Source organism: Fusarium redolens (assembly GCF_020744475.1).
Source record: "Fusarium redolens strain MPI-CAGE-AT-0023 chromosome Unknown BKA55scaffold_9, whole genome shotgun sequence".
Lineage (NCBI taxonomy): Eukaryota > Fungi > Ascomycota > Sordariomycetes > Hypocreales > Nectriaceae > Fusarium > Fusarium redolens.
In genome coordinates, this window is record NW_025763672.1 from 1,787,748 (window position 1) to 1,808,211 (window position 20,464).

The window sequence follows — 20,464 nt, forward strand, 5'->3', positions numbered from 1 at the left end:
CTAAAAGGGCTTTAGCTCACCTCCAAAGCCTCACCAATCAGAACATCCATAATCCAGACTCGCTCTAGTATTGATATTTCTTAGATTCAGCCTTAAGTCTAAGTTCACCAATCATATCCTTTTCGCTTCTCTCGCGCTCAAGTCAACCTCCGACATGCCGTCTTAAACATTACCCAAAGAGGAAACGGGGCAATGGAGATCTGCCGCTTTATCTGCTGATTCGCGACGCCGACGACCGATACCGAGTGTCTGGTTTGGCGTGGTGAAGAATGAGCATTCCCAAAGGGGTATGTATATAGACAACATCCTCCCGTTTGTAGGGAGATTTGTTTTCAACTTGATCAGGGCACACTCACATTCATCATTTTGAGCTTTCGTCATCATAGCAGGAATACTTTCGATTGATTCAACATCTGCTGCTCTTATGCATAAGTCATCGACATAAACACAGCATCTCTTCAACAAAATGTCCTCGCAAACCTCAGGCGAGATGCCTCCCCAAGGGCCTCCCTATCTGCCCAAGACAGCTGGTCTCGGCGGCAGACCTACAACCACCGTCGACGATCCTATCTGCGCCGTGATCTTGGCCTTCTTTGTCGGCGGTGCCATTCTCAACATGACTATCTTTCAGCTGAACAAAAAACGATTACACAAATTCGTCCTCAGCGGTCTGCTTTTCGGTTTCTGCATGGCCCGTATCACTGCGAATGTGTTGAGAATCGCATGGGCTTCGAACCCTCATGACACCAGTCTTGCTATCGCTGCGCAAGTATTTGCAAACGCAGGTGTTGTGCTCTTGTTCGTTGTGAATCTGATCTTTGCCCAGCGCATCTTGAGGGCGTATCATCCACAAATTGGATGGAGCAAACCCGCTTCACTGGCGTTCAAGTTCTTGTACTTTTGCATCCTTGCAAGTCTTGTGATGCTAATTACAGCCGTGGTGTATAACTTCTACACTCTGAACCTACATACAAAGCAGCAACTTCGCGATGTTCAACTCACCGGCAGCACGTTTCTCACCATTCTCGCTTTTCTCCCACTACCCATTGTCGGAGCTTGCTTCATCATCCCCCGAAGAGCACCAATGGACAAATTCGGACAAGGCCGCATGCGAACGAAAGTCCAGCTTCTTATCTTCACAAGCGCACTGCTTTCTCTCGGTGCTGCGTTTAGGACCGGTGTATCCTTCAAGGTTCGCCCCGCGAACGACCCAGCTTGGTATCACAGCAAAGCATGTTACTACTGCTTCAACTACGTCATCGAGATCATCGTCGTCTTCTCCTACGCTCTCTCACGATTCGATCGACGCTTCCACATCCCCGACGGTAGCCATGCCCCTGGCGATTACTCTGGTCGCAATACAAAGACCCAAGAGCGCATGTACCGTGTTAATACCGAAGAGGAAGTCTTTGGTGACGACGAACGACCACGAACAGCGGAACAGCGCCAACAGCAGCAGCGAAACTGGGAGGCAGGTCTAAAGAAGGAGCTCAAGGAAGAGACCGTTTGATGTCAAATATCGTGTTACACGACTGTACTATCTGTAATACATAGCAAATTGTGGGCGCACAAAGAATGGATATGGATTTTGTGCAACCGTTTTCGCCGCCATAATACAGGCTGTTCTGATCAATACATTATAGAGGGGTGGGTAGTTTATGCGCCTTAAGAAATTGTAAAGCTTCAACAATATATCTTTGAACATCATGAGTTGGGTCTGATCCTGGACTAACGTGCTATATGATACTCATAGTTCAGCATTGTAAGAGTTATAGTATAGACGCATGAAAGTAGTCGAAATAAATCAACTCGTGGAAATGCTTAGTCGGACCAATACTGAAAATCAGCTCAACATATCAACACAAAGCAACAAAGTGATGGACGTTATCTGCTACCATCATGTCCTGACCGTGCGAGACCTCAGCAGAGGTAATCTTGTTCGCCAATGACATGAGGAAATCGGCTCTTTAATCGCTTCACTGCTCATATCATAACGAGAAACAGACAAGTGTTGATCATGCATGCGTGTTTCTTTCTCTTACAGCGCGAAACTCAAATATGCGTATCTAAGCAGCCATGAGGTGGGCGCCGTAATCAAGTCTACCAAGCCCTTCCCTGCACGATATCATGCTACCTCCAAAGTGACGATCGCTTTGCAACATTCGGAAGCTCTCCATTAGCGAAGACGTAATATCCGTACAACCCATGCTCCATAGAGTTCTGTTTTCGTTCGAAGAATTCGTCGTGGAATCGTACACGGTCGAGCTGCAATAGACTTAAGACTGGCGCGGTCGCACCAGGCATGGCGCTTCGACATTTGACTCGAGCTTGGTAAAACGTGGGTATACGTGACGAGATTAGAGGAAGTAGTCGGGAGTCCCTGGTCATAGTATTAGCTAAGTCCTTCTAACCAATTGTGGGTGACACATACGCCTTGAGACCATGGGCTCGCCAGCTCTGGGGCATGGATCGAATTGCAGGCTGGTTGTGGTTAGTTCGTGTACTTTATATTAAGATTGGCTCGACTCACAAGGTGTACTTCAGGTGCTCATCGATCTCCATGATAGCAGCTTGGTTACCGCATCGGTAGCAGTAGTTGGGTGCTGTAGTGATGTTAATGTTGTACAAAAGCCTGGCGTCTCACGTGCTGAGCATACCTGAGAAAATGGTGACCACATTTCGGTCTTGAGACCAGTTGTAACCCTCCATAACAAGCTGATGGGCTCGAGCAATCAAGGTCAAACCATTGTTGTGGTTGAAAGCTTCTGAAATGTCCTGTCCGAATGTGTACCCCGCACCTCGAGGAGAGATTCCCCAGCCGCATCGGTCGTCAGGGTCTGACCAGAGAAGATCACACATGGGACCCTCGTGAGGAACCTCCTGAATACGATCAAGAGCTCGGATGTTATCCAGAGTATCAATGCTCGGGGAGAGGCCGCCATGAAGACAGAAGATTTGGTTGTCGATCAGGGCAGTGAGGGGGAGGTAGTCAAAGAGGTCGGTAAAATACTTCCAGACATTAGCGTTTCCATATTTACGGAGGCATTCGTCGTAGAAGCCGTAGACCTGAGTGATCTGACGGGACTCGTGGTTTCCTCGGAGGATTGTGATTCGTTGAGGGTATCGGATCTTGAGGGCGACAAGAAGGGTGACGGTCTCAACAGAGTAGTAGCCTCGGTCAACGTAGTCACCTATCGAGAGTAAGTATCGACTTCGTGAGGCTGATAGATGATTGAATCGTACCCATGAATAGGTAGTTGGTATCGGGGTTAGGTCCGCCAATCTTGAAGAGCTCCATCAAGTCGTGGAATTGACCGTGGATATCACCACAGACGGTAACGGGGCATTTCTGGCGAGACAGTATCAGCTCAAGCACCTAGCTTGTCGGCGCATGTCATCAACGTACCACTGGCTGCACGTTCGACTCCTCCTGTAGAACTTCTCGTGCCTACATGGCATATTAGCATTTGGTTGCATCACGCGAGAAGCAGAGCTAGTCGAGTATGATGCACGCTCAATTTGATCGCGACTCGTTCATTGAATGCACCACGCATCAGACCAAGCTCTGCATCCGCTGAGTTGACAGCCTCCTCACCTTATCGCACAGTCTCTGAACGTCAGCTTCGGCCAGCTGCTTGCAAGACATCAAGCTCTCGATCCAACCGTCGAGGGTGGGGATCGTAGTAGGCTCAAAGTTGAGCACGGGTGAAGCTTCAGCGGGCGCTCGCCCAACATCCTCCATATTGGTATCCATGGCTTAGCGGTTTCGAGTCGGTTATTGATGTGTTGATGGCGGCAGTGAGGTTGAAATGACGTTGATGCGGTCTGAATCGCGAGAAGTCGGGTGGGGCACGCCGCACGAGGCACAAAGGCAGCGGTCGTCAGGGGAGGAGAAAAGGGAAACAAGGGAGATGAGATAATCAGCAGCAGCAGTTTCTGTCGCTAAATCGTTCTATCGCGGTAAAAAAGGATTATGCGGAAAAGGGCGCAGGATGACGAGGACGCGCGAAACTCGTTAGTGAAGAATTTTTGGTGGGTGTTGTTAGGTGATGGATGATGATGGGGAGCGAAAGGAGGAGGAAGGGATGGATGATGTTGGTGGTTGCCAACCAGCCCAGGCCCAGGCCGCGGACAGCCTAGCACTAGCACGCCAAGTTGGGGCAGCGCCAGCGCAGCGCCAGTGTTTGCCCCTTCCACTGCCAGCCTTGGCTTTGCATACCATAGGTAGCGCCTCGTGTGGCGTAATGTGAGCTCCGTACCAGTATATCAACAGAGAATTCTATGATGACCGAGTGAAGAGAGTTCCTCGCGATCTCGTATTTGGTAGTTTTGATTTTTTGAGATGTAGCACTTCAATGCTCGACCCCAGTGGTCATAAAGTTAAGGTACCTTGGCTGCAACCCAAAGCTTGTCTGAAGACGGGCGTGGCTTGACATCTATCCAATACCCGCTACATCAACATCACTTGGGCCATATTTGATCATAACAAGCTTCATCTCTTCGATCATTGCTACAATGGCTCTCCAATTCCAGCCTGGGTATTGCCATACGAGTAATCTGCGACGCTGACAAGGTAGCCAAAGGGTCATTAACACCAACCAATCCATCCACTTCAGCCAATGCCTTAAACCTCCTGTTCATGACAACCCCAACCCGACAGAAGCTTCCTTCTCCACAGGCTCATAGTTTAACAAGTTCTTTCCGACCAAATTCTCAAAGTCAAGGCCGACTTCAGACAACAGCTTGGAATGCTCCTTTGCCCTCTCCATGCACTGAGCCCAAACCTGTCCCCCAGGCTCCGTACTACTAAGTTGGCGTGCCAGGATGACGTTGAACGCATCTACTTCTTCCTTGGCCCATTTGACACATACACTCATCATGGGTGGTGGGAAGCAAGACTGGAAACACTGCACTGTGTTATGGATAACCATAAAGTACACAAACGAGAGTTCCCAGATGTATAAATGCAAATCTCCCTGAAAAATGCATTGTCTGATATTATGTTAGCATGCCGTCTGCAGTGATTCGTAGCATTACTCACCTGGCTCGTTTATGAATTGTGCCACTTCGTGCCGCCAGATACGATTCTCGAGCGCTGTCTTCAAATCCAAGTCTCGTCAACCAGCTGACATTCCGTCTTGTCTTTGTATTGTTATCGTGCGTCAATTCGAGCTCACGAACGATCATGCTGGCCAATTTGGCACATCGTTCGCCAACCTTGAAATTGATAAAGTCCTGAGCAATGGCATGGTTCTTCAACCCACGAGCGATCGCTTTAAGCTTCTCGACACGAGCTACAGCGTCTTCGAATCGTTGCATCGCAATGTCAATGTCGAGATCATCCATCTCGCTCTCAACCCAGCGCAAGTTCTGCTGTTTGCCATCAACTTCAATGAGCATATCCTTGATGTCCGACAGCGTGGCTAGAAGCTCCGTCTTTTGAAGAAGGCCAGGGTCACGAGAAGCGAAGTAGTTGATCGTTTCACGCGCCTTGTTGTTGGCTTCCATCTCCGATCGAAGGCCCTTGCGAAGCTGTTCTATAGCCTTGCGCACATTCAGGAGTAGTTGCTTCTTCTCGGGGTCCTGGGGTTTCTCCGTCCGATAGATGAAAGATTCCTGACCAACACCTCGGACCATGATAGCATCTGCAAGCTTATTGCGTCCACTACTCGAGGATTCTCCGGTACTTGACATGTCCACCACTTCAACATCTAATAGTGGCCAACAACGGTCGGCCACCAGCTTCATCATCGGCCCTCGTGCGTCTGCACCCGGCGCATCCGCTTTTCGCTTCTTACGCGATGCGATGAGGAGGTGATCATTAAGCAGAAAGATCTGCATCGCTCGACGCGACTTATATGTAGCATTATCAAGCTCGATCCAAGGGCCTGCGTCTTGGACAACATGACGTCCCGCCGCATTAGGGAGGAACTTTTGCGATCCTTCCACGCCCTTGAACAAGGCCTGCATTTGTGAGTTCCACATCGCGCTTCTGTCGGCGATAGAGGTGCGCCTATCTCTTCTGCTGCTTATACCAGGGGCGCTTGCGAGATCCCCGGGCATCGACTCATCGTTCTTGGCAGCGGCTGCTCTCATAGCTGTCGTGTTAACCTTGAGCTCTGACATGAAGTTCTTGAGGTTCCTCATCTCGCTCTTCAGTTTTTCCGCTTCCTTGCTGATTTTGATAAACTGTGTCCTATTTTGCATCACACTCTGTTGTAGATCCATTCCCACACGCGTCTTGACCTTGCGCAACGAATCTTCGAATTCGCGGATTTGATCTTCGGTTGCATCGCTCAAGGCAGCCTGGACGTATCGGTCTGGCTTCAACTTCGGATCTCGAAGACCTTTAATATCGACGACTGGAGCAACTCCGGGTCCCGCACGCGAGGGAGGTTTTCTGATGGCGTCAGCAGTCGGAGGCTCGTAATTGCCCAGAGAGGGCATCTGCGGCATTGGAGGTGCGGCGCCATTGGGACCTGAGGGCGGTTGGTTAAACCGTGTCGAGTATCGTCGTTTCACAAGATCCGAAGTCTATTAGACGATGTGAGCATAGCGACACCGGAGACGGCTTCTCAACAAGACTCACCTTTCCACCAGCCATCGGGGGAGGACGCGGACGAGGACGAGCTTGGCCAGGGTCGCCTGGAGGGGGCGGTCTGTTTGAATCATCTTGAGCAATCGGACCTGAGATCTGGCGAGGAGCACTAATAGTTGGCCTCTTCTTTCTCTTGCCGCTGCGGAGGGATATCTTATTGCGATCCTCCATCTTGGGCAAATGTTGTAAGTACAATGGCGACTCGGAAGCTTCGAGCTTGATCAGTAAAAGATGGTATCAAGCTGAAATAGCAATGTAGGAGGATAACGTGAGTGGTGTCTCAAGTGAGATCTAAAATGCTTGTCTGGCTTTTGGCGCCAGCCGACAGGTGGTCTATTCCATGAGCTGTACGTGTAATCGTCAGCTCTTCAGTGAAGCAGCTACCTTCGGAATGGAAGTCCAGTGCATCAGGAGGTGGGGTACGTACCGAGCAAGCCAGCCTCAGCAGGTTACGTGAGGTGGGTTTCGTTGACAGCATCGATGAGACAGAGCTTGTCCAAAATATTCTATGGCAAATAAGATTTCTGATAACTAGACATGGAAGAAACAACTGCTTGTATAGAGAGCAAAAGAGCTATCAGAATGAGTTTCTTTACTTGATCGCTCTTACAATTACCTATCGTTTCTGAAGATCCAGCTTCTGCCAGCTTCGAACTTTGGACCCAAATAGGCTTAGCGCCACATCATGTGCTTGCTCCGGTTCTAAAAAATTGGTTTATCGCGACGACTAAAGCTTGCCGCTCCCGACGCTCAAACAGAGAATAAACCCGACCTCGAGCATTGACGACATAATATCTTCCGTCTCTTGGTCTCCGACGTCGCCAAGCAACATCTCGAGCCCCGGACTTACTCATTGTGATTGATACGGTGGGAATATATCCGGTCTTTTGCTTATTACGACCCAAGCTATAAACCTCCTCACCTACATCATCTATCTCCAAAATGGTGCAGCCCACCACTCTCGTGACGGCATCCGTTGCTACCGCTGCCGCCGCCATCGTCGGTAAGACTGCGCCATTCATTCTGCTCTATGAGATTGCGTTATACAATTCAACCGATCAGTCACGGACCAGCGATGCTACGGTACACATTGGCTAACGAAGATGCCCTCTGATCAGGTTACGCCATCTACTTTGACTACCAACGTCGAAACCAGGCCGAGTTCCGCCGAAACTTGAGGAGGAACGAGCGCAAGCAGGCCCGCGTCGCAAAGGAGGAGGCAGAGGCTTCTACTCAGCAACAACGTCAGAGCATTCGCATCAGAGTGGAGGAGGCCAAGGAGGAGGGGTTCCCTACCGGTGTTGAGGAGCGGGAAGCTTTCTTCAACGAGCAGGTTATGGCTGGAGAGATGCTCAGCCAAGATCGTACGAATCACCTTGGTCCGGATTTCACTAATAACTTGCTGACTGTCGTTCTGCAGCTTCTAAGGCTCTCGAGTCTGCTTTGGCCTTCTACAAGGGCCTTAAGGTCTACCCTGCTCCCGGTGACCTGATCCGAATTTACGACAGCACTGTTCCCAAGGTATGATGGCGAGCATGAACCTCGAAGTTGAATTGTTTCTCTGACACCTGTACAGCCCATATTAGACATCTTGGCCGAGATGATCGCATACGACTCATCTCTTGACATCCGAGCGCCCGCCGCTCCCGCAGGCATCAACCTCTCCGACATTCCTAACGTTGGTCTCGATTAAAGAGGGATGTCATCTGTCCGAGTTTCCTCTCCGCTCCTGGCACATATATACCCAGACGTTGGAAATGCTCTTGAATTTTAACACCCTTTCCCCCAAAATCTGTACCATGAAAAGTCTGAACAACAGGCTTTCACAAAGAAATGTCTAATGGAGACCTGACGGCCTTCAATGTACCATAGTTCCGCTCTTCCAGCTTCCATAGAGCTTTGTGTAAACAAATGTACGTTGAAACGAATAGGTTTATGAACAACAATTGCTGGCTGCATTTCAGCAGCACAATAACTCATGAGGATGCCAAGTATCGGCGAAAGGAAGCCACAGAATTTTCCAAAGGTACGTGCAGCGCCAAGGCCATTCGTGATGGACAAGTTCGATATATGCCTTGTTGTGGTCTGTGACGTAATATGCAGTATATGTGGTCGATTGGAGACATCTGCTGACCGGTATGATATTCTGTTTGCCGAATGAAAGCAGGTGGGTTTACAGCCCAAAACGATCTTGTACTAACATGCGATGTAGAGATGTCACTCGGGGCATCGACTTGTGCTAGACAAAAGAGTGCAAGAGACGTGGTACATGAATTGTTTAAATATCTTTATTTTCCCTTCCGTTACTTGGGGACTATCAAGCCTCAATCTTACGTCCCTTCCTATCAACTCTTTCATCCTCTGGGTTAAATCCACCATTACCCCAGTTCGCCCATTCTGGTGTTGGAGTTGCGTCCATATAATCCTCAGGGGTCCAGCCACCTTCATCAGGAGGACCCCTTGATTCGAGCAACTCGAAGAATTTCTTATAATCGATCAAAGTGTGCCACTTGCCATCGACGTAGAACCTCTCGCTAGCTAATAAGATACAGCAGCTGTGGGCGTGCTCGGCAGCGATGCCGTACTTCAGGCCCTTTTCCTTCAACCTCTTCTCAAGCGCCTTGACAAAGTCGCAGACTTCCCAGTAGAAGGGGACATTGGACATGCTTAATCCCGCATTGGAAGATGTCGATGTGCCACAGTATGTAACACCCTTGACCTCAACAAAACAGGGCAGACCTTGCTCCACGAGTCTTGCGTAGCCCTCAGCTTCTTCCTCAACATTGAACCCCTTGACGAGTGTCAGTCGGAAGACAGTACGATGGTGGAAGCGCTTCTCGCGAAGGATATCAAGACATCGGTTGAATCGCTCCCAGAAGTCTCGGTGGAGAGGTCTGTCAATCTTCCGTAGTGACTCTTTATCAGCTGCATCAATGGATACGTAGAGCTGAGTCACAACCTTGAGAGCAGCTAACTGATCAGGGTGCTGGGCATTACACACGAGGAACGAAGAGATACGTTCGGCGTGTAGCATACCAAGAAATTCGTTGATATAGGGGTAGAAGATCGGCTCTCCAACGAGTGACAAGGCGCAGTGCTTGATCTGCATAGCTTCAGCAAATCGCTCCGCTCGCACACCAGGCACACCGCGTAGCATCTTGATCTTCTGATAATGGTTCTTCTTGACGCCTTCAAAGATCAGTTCAGGAGGATCAACGACCCATCGCCATGTTGTTCCAACGGGGTTTGTGCCGTGACGCCAACAAAATACGCATTTGTTCGAACAAGACAGTGAAGGAGTTGTTTCCATGCACAGATGGCTCTTGATTCCGTAGAAAGAGTATTTATAACATGAGCCTCGTCCACGTAGAGCCGATTTTGTCCACCGGCATGTCTTGACTCCGGAATGAGACCCCACGATTGCATAACCTTGTTTGGTGAGAGCTTTGTATGTTGGTGATTCCTTTGCGACCATTTCCTTGGGACCTTGAGGGACTGCTTTCTTTGTAGAGGAACCGTAAGTGGTGAAGTCAACAGCGAGGGGTGCTTTTTGAGTCGTCGAACCGTCGTCCTTTTTGATCATGCGTCCAAGGTCCTCAACATCATCCAGATCTCTTCCACTCTTCGACTTCTTCTTGGGTTCTTCATCATCAAAAACAACTTCACCATCATCTTCGTCCTCTGTGATATCTTCAACATCGCTTTCCTCGGCTGCTCCGCTGCCGGGAACTCCTTCGCCCAGGTTTCCAGTACGTGCGACGTGCTCAATGACCTCTTGAACACCCTTACTCCATTCTTGTAGGCGTTCTTCATGATCGCTTTTCATGTCGCCCATTCCAACCGGGTACGCCCTCTTTCTAGCAGTGAGCTTAGCCATCCACTTATCGACTTCCATAGCCTGAAAACAGAAACCGTCTGCCTCCGTAGGCCAGTTTTCACTGTCGCCAAAACCGAATACTGAGTAACCTAGAATACCTGACAGAGGAGCGGTATCTACTCGGAAGTCATGATGGGTTTCTTGGAGGTGCTCGAGGAAAGTGTCGTTGATGGTATCGATGTTGTAGCTGGGAATCAAGAAGAGGTAGAAAAGATCGGCGTCACCGTGGCCTTTGTACGGCGCAAGGAAATAATCATCGAAATCGATCTCAGTGAGGTCTCGAAGTTCAGGCTTGAGAAATTGGCGACCGGACAGCTTGGATAACTCATCCAACTTTCCACAGAAATCCTCGATGAACGCCTCTGCAATCTTTGCTGTCTTGGTTGTAATGGAGGAGAAAAAGACCAGAGGCGCGACAGGTCGAGTGAGATCCTTCTCTTCTTCCTTGTTCTTCGATGGTTTCCTCGCTATTCCACCCTTGATCCTTCGAGGACCCTGAGACTTGACATTCTTTTTCTCTTCGACTGGCTCGATGGTGGGGGTCTTTTCTTCGACGACAGCCTTGGGCTTGGCAGGCTCTTCGTAAACCTTCTTGAACGCAACTATTTCCGTCTTTTGACCATTGATGTGGAAGTATGTTCGAATCGCGACAAGAATAACACAGAGGGTTAGGAGAATGGGAGTTCGGTGAAGATGCCAGACATCAACCAGATCTGTAAGAGTCAGCGGCAAGGTTTGCGACGATGGGATAGCGACAAGACTCACCATCGACAAAGGAGTCGAGTCGCGAAGGCGATGAGTAATTTGCCCAATCCATTGTGATAATCTGCCAACTGCCCGACTATCCCTTGGAATCTGAGATGGGAATATTTTGGGAAGAGCAAACACACACAAATAATTGAAGAGACATCTGGGGAAAAGCAATGTTGCCCCGCCCTCTGGAATCGAGAATTTTAGTGGAGCTTTGCGCTATCGTCACGCATCACCAATGGAGGGGCTGCGATTAGATGGCAGCTTACACAGTCTGAAGCGGAACGGCCAGGACTCGAAGTAAATGCCTTCAGCATAGAAGCGAATTGTCAAAAGGAGGGGAAAGAATAACTAATATGGGGCAATACTATTTGTGCTATATATAATGATATCGGAATGCCGGGTAAGCAATTCGTAAACTCCCCTTAACGATGCTGAACATTACTTTTTGGTGTCTATCCAATATGAAAGGCACCCCCCGTTTATCAATGTATGGTACACAGTCAAGTTGTTGGATGCAAGACAGATAAAGGTCACCTAGACTCTTCTGTCTGAACCCGCAGCTTGAGATTTGTCTCGAAGATCCTTCAGGCAGGGTGCGTGAAACATTTCACCCGTGATAGCAAGCTTGGCGGTTCGAGTCGCAACCACAGTCCACAGCAATATCACAGAGAGGGATATCATCTACCGTCAAGTTAGCAACTGATAAGTAGAACATGTTCAATTCACTTACCGCCGTGGAAACCTTGAAATATTCACTGTCAAGGTTTTCTGCTAATGATTTTGAGCAGGTTGCCAATACGCCGAGTGGGAAAGTAAATCCCCAAAAACCAATACTGAACGAAGGGGGCTTTGTAGCAATGCTGATGAGGGCAAAGGCGAGCCAGACCAGAGCAAAACCATACATAATGAGGGCGAGGAAGACCCCAAGAACATAGAGCATCTCACCAGCTCGAACCGCAACTTCGCCGAAAGCATTGGTCTTGGGAAGTACTTGCATAGCGACTTTGCCAAGTTGTTGGATACCGAAAGCTCCCTGACCAAGCGGTCCTATCGGGAGAAAAGATGAGGTTATCACCTCCTTCGGAGGAAGTGAGTGAATGGTCAGCCGATGGAAATATAAAGCTAAAACACAGGCCGAGAACAACTCGCCAATGCCCCAGAGAACATATGAGGCCACCAGAGTTGTAAGCGCATGGTCATGATTGGGAAGAGCCTCTGCGACGATTCCTCCAGTAGCAGCCGCAACCACTGCTGGTACAATGGGTAACAGGAGTGCAGCAGTTATGTTTTCGAGGCCAGGACGATGGCGGTGCATGACGATGAAGGGCATCGTGATGCAAGTGGCAATGGAGAGCCAAACATCAACCCACCAGAATGCCCACGCCAGGTAGATTACCCATTCTCCCCAAGGCTGTAAGCAGAACACCATCATGTTGATGATAGCTACCAAAACGTCAGCACTCACTTAGCCTAGGGAATGTGTTGCTCACTTGCAAAGGCCATAGGCATGCATCCTAAGAATAAACTCTGGCCAGCATGGGCAAGCATCGCCGACCAAATCTCTGGATACAACGCATATCGCGCAATGCTTATACCAAGGAAGACAATAAACAGAACAACATTAAGCGCGAAGAAAATGTAAGAAATATACCGAAGCCATATTGCCTGGTACGGAAAGTGATGAAGCAATATGGCAACGATGCCTGTACCCATACAAACGGCGAACCATCTGTTGATGATGTTAGTGGTCAACCCTTGTCAAAATGAGTACATGACTTACGATGGTGTGAAATTGCGTACAAGTCTCCTCCAGCCAGTATTCTCCTTACACGGCAGAGTCGACTCGCAAGGCTTAGGTGTAGAGCCGCTACATACCGCGCCGTTCGAAGTTGAAGTGGTACAGTCAGACATATTGCCTGCTCTCGAGGATTCAAGGGTGTCTGATGTTACGTGAGCTGCTGATCGCTGAATTTGACGACCCGAAGCTAAAGTTTCCGGTTTACTGGCCAATCAGAACGGAGGGTAGGTCGCCTGGAGTCGCTAATGTGGCACAAATTTGAGAACTTGATATGATGCAGATTACAATCTAATGTTTTTTATTATAAAGAATTAAGTTTTAATATAGGAATAAGCTGAGACGAAAGACTGTTTTTTCTTGCTTTTTCAAAGTTGACAAAGCCGTTACAGCCGTGGCGATGATGGATTTGCTCCTAGTCACCGAGAACCGCTAATCCCGCCCAGAAGAATACCCAAGTCGCTAAATGGGTCCACATGTGGCTCAGGTCGGCGATAGCGGGTGTCGCAATATTGCGAATTTGAGTCCCCGAGAAAAAAAGAAGAAGTATTAGCTTGCACATAAACTGGCTTATCGATGAAGCCCCTCTCTACCTTCGCATCCGTCCAATTGTGATTTTCCTGGTCGCATCTTCAGACTCGTATCAAGTGACCTCTTTGTGATACAGACAAAGGGGTACCTAACTCGTATACCGCAAGGTACCTCAGGTACATTGTTCGAATCTTGGGGGTTCGTTAGCGTCGTTACGTCCAACCAGAACCTTCAAATCGGTTCACAGGATCAGTGCTGCTGTGTCGTTCGCCGACTGAACCTGTCTGTGCCGCCCCAAGATATGATGTCGGTTGCAATCCACGACCCACAGCAAGATGTCGGTAACACTATCTGCCGGCTTGTCAATACCGGATTTGACCGATAGCAATAAGGAAGAGTATGGCCATGCATTGTTGACCCCGCCCCTTGTTCCAGAGCCTTTGTTGTCCTCTTCTCAGATACCATATATTCAAGAGGTAGAACATCAATATCACCAACAACCAAGTATCATCAACAGCATAGCAAGCATGGCCGTCGGCATCTTCTCCAACCCCTCTGCACTCGGCGTCAGCCACAGCACAATCCCCAGCGTGGGTATCTGCCAGCAAAATTGTTTCGACGAACTCGTGGTGCGACTCAAGGATGCCCTTGGTCCATCATCGGGATTGACTTCTGATGACGTTGATGTTGACTTCCTTCAACAACTGATGGAAGGATACGACGGCTCTGACAATATGTGGAAGCCTTATGCCTTCGGGGATCGTAGTAGGGGATATACCCGCAATCTCGTCGATGAAGGTAACGGCAAGAGTAACTTGGTAAGCATGTCAGAGTCAACTTTGACCCTTTCCCACCGTGACTGACCCCTTGACAGCTTGTTCTTGTATGGTCTCCTGGAAAGGGGTCCCCTATCCACGACCACGGCAACGCCCACTGCTTGATGAAGATTCTCAAGGGCAACCTCACCGAGACTCGATACGCATTTCCAAACGAGGACGAAGAAGATAAACCGATGAAGATCATCGGAGAAAGAACATATAAAGAAAACTCTGTGGCATATATGGCAGATGAACTAGGACTGCATCGTGTATCCAACAGGGGTAGCGACTTCGCTGTGTCCCTCCACTGTAGGTAATCCCCCCAATCCACGACACTTGTCGCAGCAACTAACCTGTAACTTTGCAGTGTACACTCCTCCCAACGTAGCAAAAAAGGGATGTCATATCTTTGACGAGAAGACGGGACGGCGAAGCCATGTACCAGGTTGTCACTACTACTCAGCTTATGGGCGCCTGCTGAAGGAGTAGTTGGTGCGGGACAGGCTTTGATAGCCACGATTTGATGAGAAATGACCTTTGTGTAATTAGCACCTCAAGTATTGGAAGCGCTCCTTTAATTCGGATTATCCAGATTGTTTTCGATGGTAGATGATAGCAAGAGTGGAGGTGGAATGGAGGATGGTCTCAGTATAGCAAGTACTTCGATATTAGCATAGAATGAACCGATTTGATCAAATGAGACCCGCATTCAAGACGAAGACGTGCGAAGAGTGAATAATGAGATGAAGGAGGAGAATCGACTGACTGCTGCTCGTCGTCTTCTTCATCCCCCATCGCCGTCAAGCACGCAATCCAAGCTTTGCCCAAAATGGGAATGAGTGCAGTGAGCACTGTAATACACTGTATTTTGCAATCGACCGACCCGACCGACAACCGTCGATGATGATAATAGAAGTGAAGACGATAATAAGGCACAAGAAATAACTTAAAAATATATAGAGTAGTTTTTAAATGTTATGTTATATAATGACATATCCCCGATGCATTGCTGCGAGAAAGAAGTTGTTTTTATCTGCACCGATAACCGAGTCCCAGACGTGACTCCATCGCGCGATTGTATCACCAAATCCCGACTACCTGCTCCTTCAATGCCTGACCTCGGAGTGTAAGAAGACTCCAGACCTTTGAGCTGGGTGCAAGAATTAGTGAAGGTGCTCAAAGAGCGTCCGAGTTCATTTAAATTATCCTAAACCTCCCTAAACATTCCCGTCACTTGGGATCGAGATCTCAAATTTCCTACTTCCCTAAGGTAGCCTGGCGATTTCAACAGCAAGCTCGTTGTGTGAGTTGCCTGACCAATTACAATGTGTCTCTAGGATCAAAATTCAATCATGGTAGAGAGGCTATGCTTTCCTTATCTAGTTGTTCTTGTTACTGACAGCCTGCTATTCGTCCCTTTGAAGCTCATAACCTCTGATGTCCTTCAAAGAACTGCGATATGCTCCGAGTCTACGGAACGTAGCGATGTTGTAATATTTAATATCGGGGTGTTCTGAATAAGATCTTCGATTTGAGATCGATTTGTCTAGCTTGTTCGCTAATATTTGTAAGTTTCTTGCGGCCGAGGTTGAGCAATGGTGATCTCACTATTTGGCATCGATCATCACAGCCTCATCCTGTCGCCCGACTCGAGCGCCAATACATCAAGTGGAAGCTGCCTAACTCGTCGTAATCATCGAACCTCCCCGGCTTGCAGTGTTTCTCCATTTAGTTTTAAGCTTATTGAATGTCGCATCTTCACCCCTCATTCATTTATGCGCCACCTGTTTACTGGAGCGCTTCAACAACTACATGGGTATTCTGAACCGGGACCGAAAGATCGACACTGGAAATAATGGTTTCCCGTCTGCCACCCGAGGAATAATTCGAGAGTAAAATATGATTTGCACGGATCGATTGAATACGCGGGTGATTTGCATGAGGTTATCTGATTCATCACAGCCATCAGGACTCGTGCAGGGGGCCTTTGAGATGCGGAGGCTAGTCCCTGCTACGGATGAACAAATTATATAAAGGCAGTTACTTGTATGCTGATATTACGGACAGCAAGATACGAGACCTGTTCTGACTTCAACTGGTCGTGCATATTAGACCGTGACCCTACTCATCTCCATCTCAAGACAGTTCCAGTATGCGTGTCGTTACACTCCTCGCAACGGCTCTCTCAGCCTCTTTTATTGAAGCCCTTCCTGCCGATATCCCAAGATCCGCGAACAATAAATATGTCGGCTATCTCATCTCTACCTTTAGTGACCCGAACCCTCAAGTTCAATGGCATCTGTCAGACGGTAACTCGGCTTCGAGCTTTAACTTCCTCAACGGAGGAAAGCCTGTCTTGACCTCAAATGTTGGAACTAAAGGCGTCAGAGACATTTTTCTCACGACCAATACTGCCCGATCCGAGTACTTTACTATCGCCACTGGTAGGTTACTGATAAATTGCCAATGGGTACATTGCTAACAGGCTATGCCAAAGATCTGGACATTAATGCCCCAGGCTTCTCATGGGATCTTGCGACACGCAACGGAAGCCGGGGTCTTGTTGTTTGGTCTTCGAAAGACCTCATCAATTGGTCCAAGCCCTCACTTAGAATGTAAGATATAAGATGCTTCGTTCACATGCGAAATCTCACTAATTCCGAAAAGTGTTGAGTCGGACACAGCTGGCATGGCTTGGGCGCCTTCTGTAGTCTGGGATGATCCTACAAAGCAGTACTACGTCTTCTGGGCAGCCAGGCACTATGCAAGTTCTGACACGGAGCATAAAGGCACCGCGACTCTTGATCGTATTCGCTATGCCACAACCAAAGACTTCAAGGCTTTCAGCGCGCCGAAGGATTACCATGCCCCCGAGGACACTGGCCTCATCGATCAAGAGTTTCTGTCCCTAGGCAAACCGGGGCATTTCGCTCGCTTCCTCAAGAACGAAACCATCAACAAAGTGTATCAGGAGACCACAACGACCGGTCTTTTCGGAACCTGGACACGCGTTCCAGGCTACGTCCGACCTGAATCGCCCCTTGAAGGCCCAGGTGCATTTGCTGATCTTCGCACACCTGGGCTATACCATCTTCTTCTCGATGATTACACTCAGTATATCCCCTTCCAGACTTCCAATATTCTCTCTCCGGAATGGGAGAAGTCAAACTTTCCCAGCTTTCCTAAGGGCCTGAAGCATGGTTCCGTGACACCCCTTACAAAGAGTGAGTATGACGCTGTTGCTGCTAAATTCGGCAAATAAACTCCTTGCATTGTTCGATTGAGATTGGTGCAATTTGAAGTAACAGTGGATGGTCTTGTTCATCTTATGAAGCTGTATTGTAGACCCGACAGGTCCGAGTCTCACACAAGAGCACCCAGACTGAAACGGTCATCAAATGGAAATAGGATGCCAAATATGCATTCATTTGAGGACCCATAATGTCAATATCTATATGGAAATCACCATGAATACTTATTCACTGCCTCTCCTTCTCCCTTTAGTCTCAGTGCACTCCCTGCAGTCTTCTCCTAAGAACTATCTTTGCCTGTTGCACATTTCATCCTTCAATATCTCCTCATCTTGATGAAGCAAATATAATTGTCTCAAAGTAACTCGCAGGGTGTAAATTTGTCAACAAGGCCATGGGAACGCGATTGAAAGACCATTCTGAGCCGACAATTAAGAAGAGCCCTGGAGCACAGTGGTGATGCTAATGTGTTTTATTAAGTATTGGATGAGAAATCCCACCCTATAAAAGTTTAAAAGTAGTCGGGGGTTGGAAAGAGCTATTGCTGGAGGCTGAGGAGCGGCGATCCCAAGGATGAAAATTGCGTTACTCCTCGTTAAGCACGAGACCTTATACCAAATATGGACCGTAGACAGCCAGGCTGGGACGATATCATAAGGTTTCTTTTCAGTTAAGATTCTATATAACTCTGTAGCTTTACCAGACGCTTTTCTCTATCAATTTCTCTATGTCTAATATGCGCAACTCTCATAGCTCATCCTCATCAACTTTCCCCATACCCGCCAGGGCAATCTTTGTTCAAGCGCTGGAAGAAATGAGTTTCTTTCTCTCTCGCCGAGCTTGGAACCAAGCAGAAGTGTCGCCCATTGGAACAGAGAATGGCAGTACGTCTTGGCAAAGGTAATAGGCCACAGTGTAAAAGCCGAGTAGACCTGCGATGAAGCCAAACACTCCAGCAGTGTGCATTAACGCTTTGCTTTGTGCAGCGTTCCCATCCGCGGAAGCAAAGTAAGACGAGGCGTCAAATATAAGACATAACTCGATGCAAATAAAAATGCAAATGTAGACAAGATTGCTGGTGTGCAATTAGCAAGAGAGTATGACGCCAGTGGGGGCAGACTTACAGCTGGATTGAAGCGATGAGAAAGAAGACATTGAACACTGCCCATATCAATACAAAGAAGCCAAGTGCGTTATTGTATTGAGGTGTGTCGACTCCTCCGTAAGCGTCGATAATGCCCCATGACGGGAGTAGTGTTGCGCCGTAGCCCCCATAAAAGAGAGCTTGACAATGTTAGCATTGCTGCTTTCTGTCACAGGGGAGAGACGGCTGCCTGCTTACCAAAGGCTGTTAGAACAGTGTATGAGAAGGTATCACCCTTGAGCATTGACCATTGGGCAGAGATAAGTAACCCAATACAGGCAACAAAACACAGGTCTCCGATGAATTGGGTCTGTAGCGAGACGCCTCGGAACTCCATCATCGCCAATGAAACTGACAACAGGGTCGTCGCAAAGCCACCCATGGCAAGAGGAGCCTGGTCCCTGTTAGCTATCTGTATGCTTGGGCGTCAAAATGTCATACCGGATTGCCTATCCTGTCTCCCAATGGCTTACAGTGCTCTGAGATGAGAATCTTCTCATCATGTTTTGTGGATGATACTGAGTACCCAGTCATGGTTGCGAGTAGGACTTCGATCAGATAACCCTGTTCGATATCTCACTGATGTAGATAATAGTTGCTGTGAACGGAAGTAAAATAGCTTGGCGATAATGAAGTCGAATAGAGTGTCAAGGCTAACAGCCTGGCTGCAGGAAAGACGCTAATTTGGTAAGATGTGGCTAATATAAAAGGTCGAAGGGGAACAACCTGCAGGATGAAGCTGGACGGGTACATATATATAAACAACATTCATGTACCAACCCTTGTGTCTTATGGAGTGGCCTTCGGGATAACTAGGCCAAGTTATTCAAGCTCAATGGATCTTGTGGGTAGTCCTTGAGTCCAATCGAGTCTAGAACATGGGGGTATCGCAGACTCAAAGTCTACTAGGTAGGCTGTTGAATGATAGTGGTGCACGGCAGATTGTTTGAGGCTCTTCGTAATGCTATGACAACGAGCCGCATTCTGAATAGACTGATCAAGCATCTAGTGACCTTAAATAAACGTCGAAATTTGAGTATGTATTTGGTATCTAGAAGTCTTTTCCCTTTCATTAACTCAAAAGCCGTCCTTTGCATGCTTGCACCTCCTCCCTTCAAGTCAAATCTCGCATCCTAAAAGGTCCGCATGTTAGTTTAGTACTCCAAACTTACGAACCGAGGATAAGATCGATATCAGAATAATGACACACAGAAACGACCAGAGAGCCGGCTGGGATCGGAATTCCGGAATCACGATATACTTCTTATTGTAAGTCTGACTTGCAAAATATCCGAACTCGGCTTGCATACGCTAGTGCCTGGTTGCTGGCCCCAGAATCCGAGACAATTATGTGATGTATAAGCTTGTTTTAGTAACGCCTATAGACATTATATCAATTTACTACGTAAGATTATCCTAATCTAGTCCCATTAGGAGCATACGGTTCAGTCTAGAATCTGGTTGCCCCAAACTATTCCTTATTCTCTGGGCCGGGATAAACCGCAATTATGGGGAAAAATAAGGTGGTCGTTGTTTTAGCCTTTTTCGACGAGCTGTCGGCTAAACTTTCCGAAACGAGAGACAAATATCATACAGAGCAAATAAATAATTGTCAAAAGACACTCTATCAATCTGTCTGGTTAGAAGCTAGATTATGGGCCACTGCGCAACGATTAAGCACCCGAGTCAACTGCACA

At 48.1% G+C, this 20,464-nt stretch overlaps 9 protein-coding genes across 9 annotated transcripts; 4 read left to right on the forward strand and 5 right to left on the reverse strand.

The window, feature by feature from the left end:
* Window positions 1-466: 466 nt before the first annotated feature.
* BKA55DRAFT_512651 (uncharacterized protein) lies at window positions 467-1,510 on the forward strand (the record flags this gene model as incomplete). Its single annotated transcript, XM_046187823.1, has 1 exon — window positions 467-1,510. One exon carries the CDS (start codon window positions 467-469, stop codon window positions 1,508-1,510), a length of 1,044 nt encoding a protein of 347 aa, XP_046048890.1.
* A 620-nt stretch (window positions 1,511-2,130) lies between these two features.
* BKA55DRAFT_513164 (Metallo-dependent phosphatase-like protein) lies at window positions 2,131-3,742 on the reverse strand (the record flags this gene model as incomplete). The annotated part of the gene is made up of 7 exons (XM_046187872.1): window positions 2,131-2,327; window positions 2,432-2,481; window positions 2,531-2,603; window positions 2,658-3,191; window positions 3,244-3,349; window positions 3,407-3,448; window positions 3,596-3,742. 7 exons carry the CDS (start codon window positions 3,740-3,742, stop codon window positions 2,131-2,133), a joined length of 1,149 nt encoding a protein of 382 aa, XP_046048891.1.
* Window positions 3,743-4,637: 895 nt separating this feature from the next.
* BKA55DRAFT_513807 (Cullin repeat-like-containing domain protein) lies at window positions 4,638-6,769 on the reverse strand (the record flags this gene model as incomplete). Its single annotated transcript, XM_046187931.1, has 3 exons — window positions 4,638-4,992; window positions 5,042-6,534; window positions 6,590-6,769. The coding sequence occupies 3 exons, from the start codon at window positions 6,767-6,769 to the stop codon at window positions 4,638-4,640; spliced, it is 2,028 nt and encodes a 675-aa protein (XP_046048892.1).
* A 771-nt stretch (window positions 6,770-7,540) lies between these two features.
* On the forward strand, window positions 7,541-8,291 carry BKA55DRAFT_691201 (mitochondrial outer membrane translocase complex, subunit Tom20 domain-containing protein; the record flags this gene model as incomplete). Its single annotated transcript, XM_046199632.1, has 4 exons — window positions 7,541-7,601; window positions 7,717-7,962; window positions 8,019-8,119; window positions 8,175-8,291. 4 exons carry the CDS (start codon window positions 7,541-7,543, stop codon window positions 8,289-8,291), a joined length of 525 nt encoding a protein of 174 aa, XP_046048893.1.
* A 624-nt stretch (window positions 8,292-8,915) lies between these two features.
* On the reverse strand, window positions 8,916-11,292 carry BKA55DRAFT_594910 (radical SAM superfamily-domain-containing protein; the record flags this gene model as incomplete). Its single annotated transcript, XM_046195724.1, has 2 exons — window positions 8,916-11,188; window positions 11,241-11,292. The coding sequence occupies 2 exons, from the start codon at window positions 11,290-11,292 to the stop codon at window positions 8,916-8,918; spliced, it is 2,325 nt and encodes a 774-aa protein (XP_046048894.1).
* A 211-nt stretch (window positions 11,293-11,503) lies between these two features.
* BKA55DRAFT_570928 (voltage-dependent anion channel) lies at window positions 11,504-13,330 on the reverse strand. The gene is made up of 4 exons (XM_046193029.1): window positions 13,009-13,330; window positions 12,719-12,957; window positions 11,959-12,671; window positions 11,504-11,909 (listed from the first exon to the last, which is right to left on the reverse strand). Exons 1-4 carry the CDS (start codon window positions 13,137-13,139, stop codon window positions 11,763-11,765), a joined length of 1,230 nt encoding a protein of 409 aa, XP_046048895.1. The 5' UTR covers window positions 13,140-13,330; the 3' UTR covers window positions 11,504-11,762.
* Window positions 13,331-14,081: 751 nt separating this feature from the next.
* BKA55DRAFT_594912 (RmlC-like cupin domain-containing protein) lies at window positions 14,082-14,861 on the forward strand (the record flags this gene model as incomplete). Its single annotated transcript, XM_046195725.1, has 3 exons — window positions 14,082-14,372; window positions 14,429-14,681; window positions 14,761-14,861. 3 exons carry the CDS (start codon window positions 14,082-14,084, stop codon window positions 14,859-14,861), a joined length of 645 nt encoding a protein of 214 aa, XP_046048896.1.
* Window positions 14,862-16,524: 1,663 nt separating this feature from the next.
* BKA55DRAFT_513323 (glycosyl hydrolase) lies at window positions 16,525-17,634 on the forward strand (the record flags this gene model as incomplete). The annotated part of the gene is made up of 3 exons (XM_046187883.1): window positions 16,525-16,816; window positions 16,870-16,987; window positions 17,040-17,634. The coding sequence occupies 3 exons, from the start codon at window positions 16,525-16,527 to the stop codon at window positions 17,632-17,634; spliced, it is 1,005 nt and encodes a 334-aa protein (XP_046048897.1).
* A 787-nt stretch (window positions 17,635-18,421) lies between these two features.
* Window positions 18,422-19,301, reverse strand: BKA55DRAFT_729255 (GPR1/FUN34/yaaH family-domain-containing protein; the record flags this gene model as incomplete). The annotated part of the gene is made up of 4 exons (XM_046201193.1): window positions 18,422-18,698; window positions 18,748-18,907; window positions 18,966-19,161; window positions 19,209-19,301. 4 exons carry the CDS (start codon window positions 19,299-19,301, stop codon window positions 18,422-18,424), a joined length of 726 nt encoding a protein of 241 aa, XP_046048898.1.
* Window positions 19,302-20,464: the final 1,163 nt, after the last annotated feature.

Coding starts and splice junctions, on each gene's coding strand:
- BKA55DRAFT_570928 (XM_046193029.1), bottom strand. CDS start 13,139: ATGTCTGACTGTACCACTTCAACTTCGAACGGCGCGGTATGTAGCGGC. Junction 12,958..13,008: donor GTACGCAATTTCACACCATC/GTAAGTCATGTA, acceptor CATCATCAACAG/ATGGTTCGCCGTTTGTATGG. Junction 12,672..12,718: donor CATGCCTATGGCCTTTGCAA/GTGAGCAACACA, acceptor ACGTTTTGGTAG/CTATCATCAACATGATGGTG.